General features: G+C 36.0%; 2 protein-coding genes and 1 non-coding gene across 3 annotated transcripts; 2 read left to right on the forward strand and 1 right to left on the reverse strand.

Annotated features, from left to right (window-relative positions):
• The first annotated feature begins 1,464 nt into the window (after positions 1-1,464).
• LOC149932382 (putative ATP-dependent RNA helicase DDX10) lies at positions 1,465-5,264 on the forward strand. The gene is made up of 14 exons (XM_090155183.1): positions 1,465-1,689; positions 1,872-1,932; positions 2,051-2,181; positions 2,248-2,406; positions 2,471-2,591; positions 2,794-3,005; positions 3,061-3,165; positions 3,234-3,396; positions 3,455-3,641; positions 3,714-3,801; positions 3,865-3,953; positions 4,021-4,588; positions 4,794-5,011; positions 5,079-5,264. The coding sequence occupies exons 1-14, from the start codon at positions 1,495-1,497 to the stop codon at positions 5,167-5,169; spliced, it is 2,388 nt and encodes a 795-aa protein (XP_090011309.1). The 5' UTR covers positions 1,465-1,494; the 3' UTR covers positions 5,170-5,264.
• LOC149932383 (small nucleolar RNA SNORA16B/SNORA16A family) lies at positions 4,610-4,743 on the forward strand. The gene has a single exon (XR_016473523.1). It is a non-coding gene; the product is annotated as a small nucleolar RNA SNORA16B/SNORA16A family (small nucleolar RNA).
• On the reverse strand, positions 5,238-8,800 carry mr (anaphase promoting complex subunit morula). The gene is made up of 10 exons (XM_090155182.1): positions 8,628-8,800; positions 7,985-8,450; positions 7,656-7,761; positions 7,459-7,591; positions 7,298-7,393; positions 6,727-7,234; positions 6,375-6,661; positions 6,053-6,311; positions 5,563-5,819; positions 5,238-5,500 (listed from the first exon to the last, which is right to left on the reverse strand). Exons 1-10 carry the CDS (start codon positions 8,703-8,705, stop codon positions 5,297-5,299), a joined length of 2,394 nt encoding a protein of 797 aa, XP_090011308.1. The 5' UTR covers positions 8,706-8,800; the 3' UTR covers positions 5,238-5,296.
• Between the last annotated feature and the right edge of the window lie 1,523 nt (positions 8,801-10,323).

Raw genomic sequence — 10,323 nt, forward strand, 5'->3', positions numbered from 1 at the left:
GGGGTTTACGGCAGTAGCGGCGCTAAGGGTGGGCTGAAGTGGGCTTTAGCCCCCCTGCATTTCAGAGAGGGGCCACTTATTTATATTAAAAGGGCCACATATTTATAATTAAGAGGCCACATATTTGCATTTATGAATTTTCTTTATCTCTAGAAATTGGATTTATTGCCAAGAAACGTTTTTCTGGACAAAAATCTTCCAAAATCAATTCGTTTACTCAAGAAGATAGTAGACCATAAAGAGATAGATTCGGGAGGAAGGGAGCAGAAATAGGGACTGGGCAGCATGACGTAGATAATACGTCACACATGCTTTTTCCAATTGGAAAAAAGGTATACCAGCATGGCGGCCATGGCCAAAGGTACGGCGTGACGTCATGCTGCCAAGGTCCTATTGAGAGAAAGTTGAATGGACAATAGAAAGAAAAGAAAAGGGGAACTTAGGGAAAAACCCCAGACATGCTCGTGTCCCCTCCAGATCGGATATAAGGTCAGTAGGGGGTCCAGTAAAGGTGACGAGAGCTGCTTGCTCTTCTCGCTTCCTGGAAAATTTTCGTTTTTTTCGGTTACACCACTTTTGCGAAATATGGTTAATCCAAGGTTCCCGCTAAGGGCCACAAAATACTTAGCCCACCTGTGAAAAAACCTTAGCGCCGCTACTGGTTTACGGTTTCAGCATAGATCCGGAACAGATTGCGTTGTAGAAGGCAGGGAGTCGAGGGTAAGAATTAACAGTAATTACTTTAATAAACAGTAAACTTTAATAAAAATAACAAGCAATGCATGTTAGAAAAGAATCTCAGTCGAAATTTCGGGGCTTACGGTTTCAGCATAGACCAAAGCCAGGCGATCCGGAACAGATTGCGTTGTAGAACGGGGGGCTTGTAGAAGGCAGGAGTCGAGGGTAAAAATAAATAGTGAACCTATCGGTTTATATAAATCGGTAAATAAATTAGTAATTTTGTCTTCAGGACCTGGCAACGCTGATTAGATGATTCCTTAAAATGTTTTTGCCAGTTGGGCTCTTTTACAGCCCAATTGGGCTTCTTTTTATGTCTACCTGCGGGAAAAAATGAATTGGGCTGTTGGGCTGTTTTTTGGGCTACTTTCAGAGGTTTTCGATAATATACACTAAAATCGGTAGGATACCGATTTCTTTCAAATGAATACGCTTTAAAGCACTCCGAAATATATTACTCTCAATATATGTACAGTTTTTCTTCAAAAATTCGATTAATTTGTCACGCAAACACCAATATTTTGAAAAGCGCGCCTTTTAAAAAATAAACTTTCGCCAAATTGGGCTAGAATTTGGGCTTGTTTACAAAATATGGCCTATTCATAATTGGGCTGGAAATTGGGCTCCTTTGAAGAGCTGTTGGGCGGTAAAGGTAAAATTATATCTGGCAGCTCTCTTTCCATTACAGTCATAGAGATATCTCTAATTTTCTATGATTACAGTACACCCCGTGACCCCCCTCACACGTGGAAGTGTATGACCATGCATCAACGTGGTAGTTCAGACATTAGGACTACTAAAAAGAAAAGTACTGAGTTTTCGGGTGAAAAAAAGAAATTTAACCCAAAGAAGAATAAAGCCGGTCAAAAAGTCAAGTTTTATAACAATAAAGTCAGCGTAAAGGCATTAGAAGACACTGAACTTAAAGAGCTTTTGAATTCTTATAAAGAGGTAAGCCAAGGCTGCACTAAGCATAGGCCTAGGCCATTACTAAGTATTAGTGTTCACACCCATGCGTGCTATCTTGGTTTAATAATCGAAGCGTTAGGTTCTATTATTAACCCAAGGTGCTATGCACAAAGCATGTTTCATTCAAAAATTGATAGAGTATGTTGTTGTTCCTTTTCACTTAGGTTAAAGTAGATGAAGTTGAAAGGTTCACAGATTTACCGCTAAGCCAGAAAACCCAACAAGGTAAATGCGTTTGTAATATCACGGATTATTATTATGTTTGAACTGAGCTAGTAGCTCTTTTGTAGCAATATTCTATCATTTGCTAGTTAAAAAAATGTTTTATCTTGTAATTGTTTAGGTCTAAAAAAAGCTGGTTATTTCACTGCAACTGAAATTCAGAAACGTTCTATTTTACTTAGTTTGCAAGGGCATGATGTTTTGGGAGCTGCGAAAACTGGCTCTGGGAAAACGTTGGCTTTTCTTATTCCTGTAGGTTCAGTTTATGTGGTGTGCATATTATTTTACTTAATCTGAAGACATTGTAACGTTATATAGGTTTTGGAAAAGCTTTTTCAAGAACGATGGACATATTTAGATGGTTTGGGAGCATTAATAATAACTCCAACTAGAGAGCTGGCATATCAGATTTATGAAGTCCTGAAGAAGGTTGGCTGTAGCCACGATTTCTCTGCTGGATTAATTATCGGAGGAAAAGTGTGTTATATCATCTTCAGTACTAAATTTTTATAGTAACAAGTTTATTTCGTTTTATTTTCAGGATTTAAAATTTGAACGAGAAAGAATGGATAAATGTAATATCGTAATTTGCACTCCTGGTCGAGTTTTACAACATATGGATGAAAATCCTCTATTTGATTGTACAAATTTACAAATATTAGGTATAGTTTTACTCTTTGGTGGCATTTATCGAAGCCAGCTCTTTAAATTATTTAAGAATTGGTCAAATTAGTGCCAAGATTAAAATCTTTACTATTGGTCGCTTTGTTTATTTTTAAACATAAGCATTACCCAAGGAAGATACAAACTTGAAATGGCAGCTGTATTCTTGTTACAATAATAACATATTTATTTTGTTTTCAGTTTTAGATGAAGCAGATAGGATTTTGGATTTGGGTTTTGAAAAGGCCATGAATGCTATTTTAGATAATCTTCCTCCCAAACGTCAAACGCTTCTATTTTCTGCAACCCAAACTAAATCCGTCAAAGATTTAGCTAGACTTAGCTTACAAGAGCCTGAATATATTTCTGTTCATGAACATTCCAAATATAGCACTCCTGAATCATTGAGTCAGGTATAAAAAAAATCCACATAAATTGAGTATGGAAATTATTTTTGTTTATTACTAGAGTTACGTTAAATGTGAACTGCATGAAAAGATGGACATGCTATGGTCATTTCTGAAATCTCACAAGAAACAAAAAATACTTGTTTTTCTTTCTAGCTGCAAACAGGTATGAATACCATCATTAATATTTGATTATTTTCTAACTTAGGATGTTTTATTTGATGCTTTCAATAGGTTAAATACACATATGAAGTCTTCTGTCGTATGAGACCTGGTACGACTGTTTTGTCTCTATATGGTTCATTACACCAACTTCGTAGAATGGCAATATATGATGAGTTTTGCAAAAAAGAATCTGCCATATTATTAGCTACAGATATTGCAGCTAGAGGCCTTGGTAAGGCAAAGAAATTTTAATTTATTTGCTCAAATTTTAATACATTTTTTTTCTGAAGATTTCCCTTCAGTACATTGGGTGGTACAACTGGATTGTCCGGAAGATACTAACACCTATATACATAGAGCAGGACGCACTGCCAGATATGAGAAAGATGGACAAGCTCTCTTAGTTTTATTACCATCTGAAGAAGAATCAATGGTAAAGCAATTGCTCGACCGAAAAATTCCACTCAACAAAATACAGTGTGTTGGTTTCTCCAACTCTTAGATGATTGGGGTAATTTTCTTTACTTACACAATTCTTTTTGATTTTAGTTTAAACTCCATGAGAATTATGACAATTCAACGTAAAATGGAAGCTATTTGTGCCAGAGATGTAAATTTAAAACAAAGTGCACAAAGGGTATTTAAACAACAAAACTTATTTTATTAATTGTTATTAATAATATTAATATTATATTTCCAGGCTTTTGTAGCTTATGTAAAAAGTGTTTTCTTAATGAAAGACAAATCTGTTTTTGATGTGTATAAACTTGATACTGATTCTTACTCAAGGTATTTATATCTTGAATTCTTTAAAAAAAAGTAACATGTATTTTAACTCCTTATTTTGGCTGGGTAGGTCGTTAGGTCTAGCTATACCTCCACGTATCAGATTTTTGAAAAATCATGAAAAGGCAAGAGAAAAGCAATTGCAATTATCAAAAAGGAAAGGAGAGCCTACTAAAGAGGAAAATCTACCTAATTTTGAAAATTATTCATTTTATGATGATGACGACGAAGAGGGAGAATCATCTGATGATAATGTTGATAGTTTCTTGGTTAAGAAAAAAGTAAATGTTGAGGATAAAGATAATCCTGTCATTGATGTTGATGATGAAGAAAATGTGATTTTATCTAACAAAGCTATAAAGAAAATGTCAAAGCCCCAAACGAAAGCTGCTGTAGCCAAAAAATTGCTGAAGAAGAATATAAAACCAAATAAGAAAATTCTGTTTGACAATGAAGGCGAGGTTGTTGATGTAAAATCTGATGCTGCCCAAGAATTAAGGCAGAAAATGGAAGTTAAATTAAAAGAATCGGGAGTAGTTGGTGGTGGAATAGATATCGAGATTGCAAAACAGATTATGGAAGAAGAAGACAAAATTGACAAAAAGTTATTCAATAAAAAAATTAAAGCAGCACACAAAGTAATTTTCCCCTTTTTTATTAATAGGCCATATCGAAGCTACCTAAGAATTTTCAATTTCTTAGTTTAGTCAAACTTGGCCTTAAATTAAATTTCTTCTCTTTGGTCGTTGGTTTTAATTGTTTAATTCTGGCATTACCCAGAGAAGAAACACTTTTATTATAAATTAAACGAGCCAGGAAACTGTAGCTATAACTATTTAACAGGAACAAAAAAGGAAACTCAAAGCGCAAAGATTGACCGAAAGAGGTGGCCCAAAACCTGAAGATTCCAGTGAAGCTAAAGCTTATAGTGGAAGCAGTAGTGAAGATGAAGAAATGGACGATATTATTGATGCTTTACCAGACCCAGATAAAATTTACAATCCAATCCAATCCGATTTAGATAAAGAAATGGAGGAAGCAACCATAGATAATAAGAAAAGGTACTCTACTGATATCAAGCTTACATGTATATACTAGCATATGATAATTTACTTTTAAATCTTGAAGGAAAATAAAAATGAAAGAGATTAAAAAGAAGAAGATAAAGGTGGAATCCTTTGATGCTTTTGAAGATCTAGCATTACATTTGCTACAATAAATCTTGCCAGCTTAAGTTTTAACAGTTCATTTACATTATTTATGTTCAAAATTAAGGTAAATTAGCCTTGGAAATAAACAGACATTTGTGAGTATGCAAGTAACAGTTTAATTTTAAATTATTAGTCTTAGGTTATTAATTTGTACACCCCATTTGTATAGACTAGCTTTTCTTCTCTAACTTTCACAGTTAAGAATTGCCTTAGCTCATGGATGCTCCATTCAGTCGCATTTGGTCCTTGCATAGCAAACATTTTCAGCATGTTGTGTATTTGTTCCAATGGCAGTGAATCCAGATTAGTCAACATTCCAACAATAAAGGACCAGAACATCTAACCAACATAGTCATTATTGAGACATGTATTACAATGAATGAGAATGGCAATGTAACAACCTGGAGTTCTTCCTCTTTTTGTTCCTTAGTTGATGAAGTGACTGCATCCCCTTCTTCCTCTTCCATAATTGGTCCATCTAGCAAAGAAACAGACTGGTGCCCACCTACTTCTCCACCTTGACTCTCTTCAACGAGGATGAAAGTATCATTTGCCTCTTCTCTCAACACTCCATGACTTTGCCACAAAGTTATTTTCCGTCTTATAACTGAAGTAGAAGAACCCATGGCTTGGCTTAATTCTTCAATGGTCCACTGAGCTGCATGCAAGAGATCAAATGTATAAGGATAGTTTTAGCAGGCGCGTAGGAACGTTTTGGATTAGGGTGGTACAGCTTGGATGCTAAATTTGGCGCCCCCTAGGCAAGCTTTTTGCGCCCTTTCTAAAACAATTTGACGCCCCTTTCCAATTTCAAGAAGGGTACATTGTACCCCCCCCCCCCCCGTTCCTACGCCACTGAGTTTTAGTATGACAATGCAGCTGCTGATTTACGTTTTTCTTCAAAATGAAGTATAATGGCAGCTTGTATTGGTAATACTTGAAGAGACAGGGTTCTGTCTTTGAGTTCGATTTCCAAATTCACTAAACCCAAGGATGGTTTCCAAGAAAGTGTCCTATTCCCTTTAAGAGCTTCAAAAGCTTTCTTATAAAGCTCCACAGCTTTTTTAATCACTGGAGGCAGTTCCATCCGATCTTCCCTTAGCTGTGGCCAAAACTGAGCTGATACAATCATGGCATCCAACATGAAATCCTATGTAAAGTGGAATAAAATCAGTGTTGTACTTAAATGTGGCTTTTGTAAAAAGCTTAATACATCATTTCTTCCAGCTATATTTTCAGCACTATTGATATGAGAATTAATCCTCTTGGAATCTGCCACATCTTTCAGCATTACTTCGCAGTAATTAAGATGAGACTCTCCAAATCTCAACTTCAATAATTCCAAATATCTAATTTCTCGCTCAGTGTCAAAGCAGAAAGATGTCAAGAGGCGATCTGCGAGCAATGTTTGATACTCTTTAACAAAAAGTTCCTTTGTTCCGTAGATATTCACTAAGATACTAATTATATCTGATGAACGATGACTTTTTGGAGCTTTAGCTGCAAGAAACAATGTTTTTCACATGTTAAGTACTGGTCTAATCTTCAAAGGGAAGTTTAATTACCAGGATCTGCATCAATAGGGTCTGGCATCCAACTTTCCCAATCTCCAGTAACTATGGCATCATCGTCATCATCACTATTACATCCGTAACCATCATCCAACACTAAAGGTGCTCCTCTCATCAATTCATTCATCAGTTCACTATTACTGTCATCGGTTAAACTGGAAACGATACACCGAACAGTGTCTTCTCGCGATCTTAAGTATTTGCAAACAGGTTGAGAAGCTAATTGTAAAATAACGCCAGTAGGGTCTAAAACCCTCAAAGCTTTAATAGCTGATATATATGCTGTTAAAATGTCTTCTGTACTAACACCCGGATGAAGAAGCCTAGTTTCCAGAGACAGCTTTAAAGACGTGATTAATTTAGTTCTTAAATTAGTTTTTTCAAGGCAGTCTCTTAAATCTTCCAAGGCTGCTTGCGATTCAGGAAATTCAATAATTATGTTAAAAAGTTGTTCCATTCTTGTTGTGGCGTAAGTTTCAATCAAATAGTAAGATAATAGTTCCTAAACAATAATGAAACTTAGTTATCATCTATATTAGGTATTTGCAAAAGGTATAAACATTACCTTATAATTTAGAAACGTTTTATTGCCATTAGTATCTTCAGTTTTGGTAACACAAAACACTGATTCCAGCCACCCAAAAACAGCTTTAACAAGCCACTGTAACATAGTAATAAAAAATTATCCAGACTGAATGTGTAATTTAATTATGAAATGCATCTTACATCTTCCAGAATAGTTTTATAAAGGATATCAAAGTTTCCTTTACAGTTTTGATTTACATAATCCTCTATATGGTACCTTGCTGCTGTCAAAGCAGCATCACCAATTAAAGCTTCTAGTAAACCCAAGCCACTCCTTAATAAAAAAAGGATATAGTTGTGAATGCATTATTAATTAAAAAAACTTGCTTTTTACGTACAAATTAGAATTAACCGTAAGTACAGATGAAAGTATAGCTTGGCAATTACACTCATCTATTACTTTGTTACATCCACAACAAGTGAATAATACTTCATCATCATTTTCTTTTTAAGGAAAATGTAAATTATTTTAAATACATTACAAAATTTTATTTTACCATGAACATATTCATTTCTACCAAATTGCTCAACAAAACCATGTTTATGTTGCAATTCTGGACCAATATTATAGAAACAAAGTACCTCCTATTTTTGGGAATGAGGAGAGACTAACTAAGACGTTCAACACTTACGGTAGAAGTGAATACATTCTTGGTTTTAAAAATACCTTGAAAATCATTGAATTTTGAATTGTATGCTTTGAAAGCATAGCTATAAAATATTATTGCTTCTTTGTGGAAATGTAAGGGTATTTTTAACATTAGGCACCCCTTTAAATGTTTTAAAATGGCTTCTTGAATGCCCTTAAATTGATAGGACTCGATATCTTCTGTAGGAACCATCTTAACACCGAGATTCTCAATGAGCGAAGCACATTCTTTGTACCATATAATATTATTATTAAGATTTATAACTGCCTTTTCAAAGTTTTTAAAGGCTATATCTTCATCTAAATTTTTAGTTTCAAAATAGCCCCAAAAAGTAGTAACAATGTTCTCCCGCATATCTTCAAGATAGGTGTAGATAAACCAGTCAGTTACAAGTTGAGAAAGCCCATTTGAATTAAGACATGTAACTGCATCAGTGAAATCCTTTTGCACAGAGACACTAATATCAAGTTGATTTAACTTTTCCTAAAAGTTTTAAAAACTTAGGTAAATGACTAAAGAACCATATTTTCATAGGCGCTTAAAAATTCATAAAAGGCTGGTGATAATTAATTGCATGTAAGTTCGCTATAGAGCCTTTGAAAAGATGAATTAAAAGCGCCTGCAAAAACCTAACTTAACAATTAGAAATAATATACTTACAACAGTACTGACATTGTAATTGGGAAATGACTGGCAATACTTTAAAAACGATAAATTAATTTTCTCTTGGTTTTCCATTACAATTCCCACAATATATATTTGTGTCTATTTATATTGACTGTTACTCGTTTGTTCCTGTACAATAATAACAAATTGACATCAAGCGCGGTTTTGTATTTAGCTTCGATGGACTCGGATGCAGTGTTGCCAATGTTTGAAAGTTGAAATTCCCATTGCTGGGTAGTAAATTTCCCACAAATTCCCACACCCATATTTAGCCCCTCCCCCAAGGAAAACATAACGGAAAACATGCCATAATTTTCAAATTATTGAAAAATAACTTTTTAAAATTAAATTTTAATGAAATTACAATGTTTAAACATTTTGGTTGTTAGGCTTGTGCATTGATTGATTGCAGTATTAGGAGGCACCTCCTTTATATTATTTATAAAATCACAAGATTCACGAAAATACACAGCTCTAGATAATTTTGGGCTTTCTGTTGATAGTCAAATTAAAAAAAAACATAGGATAAATACCCGCGGACATGAAAATTCCCACAAAATCAACGTTTTTGCAAAAATATTACCTTTTCCCACAGAGCCAACCCAAAAAATTCCCACAATATGGGAAATTTCCCACCATCTGGCAACACTGCTCGGATGGAGGAGCAGACTACTTTTAACAACGTTTCCATTTTTATTTTATTTTTAGTCGATTGTGACGTGTGGGACAATTCAGTCCTCCCGTCCATTTGATTAATCAGGGCGAGATACGTGTAAAGGCCACGCCAACGGGGGGATACGTGGGGACAGGGGTGAGGACACCCGTGGCGGAAGTAATCCGACCACCCGTTGGGGGATTGGTGGTCTTCCTCAAACGGCCATCCACAAACTCTGCCTCCCAGACGCTTGGGATTACAGGAGTACGCCACTACTCCCGGCCAACGTTGCCGTTTTTCGTTCTTTGTTACTAGAGCAGCCTGCACGCGCTTGCTCCGTGTCACGGGCTGCGTTCAACCAAAGATAATTAAACTCGTACCCTAGATTCGAATACTGAGAGCTTTCCCATTGGCGGTTTTGTTACGAAGCGTTTACCCTTTTCCGGCACGTGACCTCAGAAAAATCGGGCTCCATCGGTTGCGGTAAGGCGCAAACCATGAAGCGAATTTTTTCTGAGTTCCAGCGGGAAGTGGGTAAACGCTAACGGCAACGCACGAGAGAGTGATTTCGAATCTAGGGTACGAGTTTAAATTATCTTGGGTTCAACAACTCTAAAAAAGTTCAGTGCTGAGCTCAACGGTCAGCGGTTTTTTGATGAACGGGTTTTTTGACTTCCGGTTTGACGTCACGTTGATCATCGGAGACTCAGCGGCGAAACATAGGCTGAGCGAGATGGTTTTTCCATTGCTCATCGGTGTCGTGACGTCATTCGACAAAGTTAAAGGAGGGGTAGCAGACGATATTTTGTTCGTAAAGTCAGCGAACTATAAATCGTACAACAACTTTTAGATTTTTTGACATATCGTTGATTAAAAGAATTCAACGATAACTCAACGGTTTTTCTCCGTTGATAGTTGTTGAACGCAGCCGAGATCAGAACGCACCTCGTGCAAGGTAAGGGGCCGTGACCATAGAAATCTCATAGGTAACTAGAATGCTGCCGTGTAACTGGCAACTGGACCAAACGCCGTGGT

The sequence above is a fragment of the Leiobunum rupestre genome, chromosome 8 (genome assembly GCF_980474605.1).
Source record: "Leiobunum rupestre chromosome 8, qqLeiRupe1.1.hap1, whole genome shotgun sequence".
Taxonomy (NCBI): domain Eukaryota; kingdom Metazoa; phylum Arthropoda; class Arachnida; order Opiliones; family Sclerosomatidae; genus Leiobunum; species Leiobunum rupestre.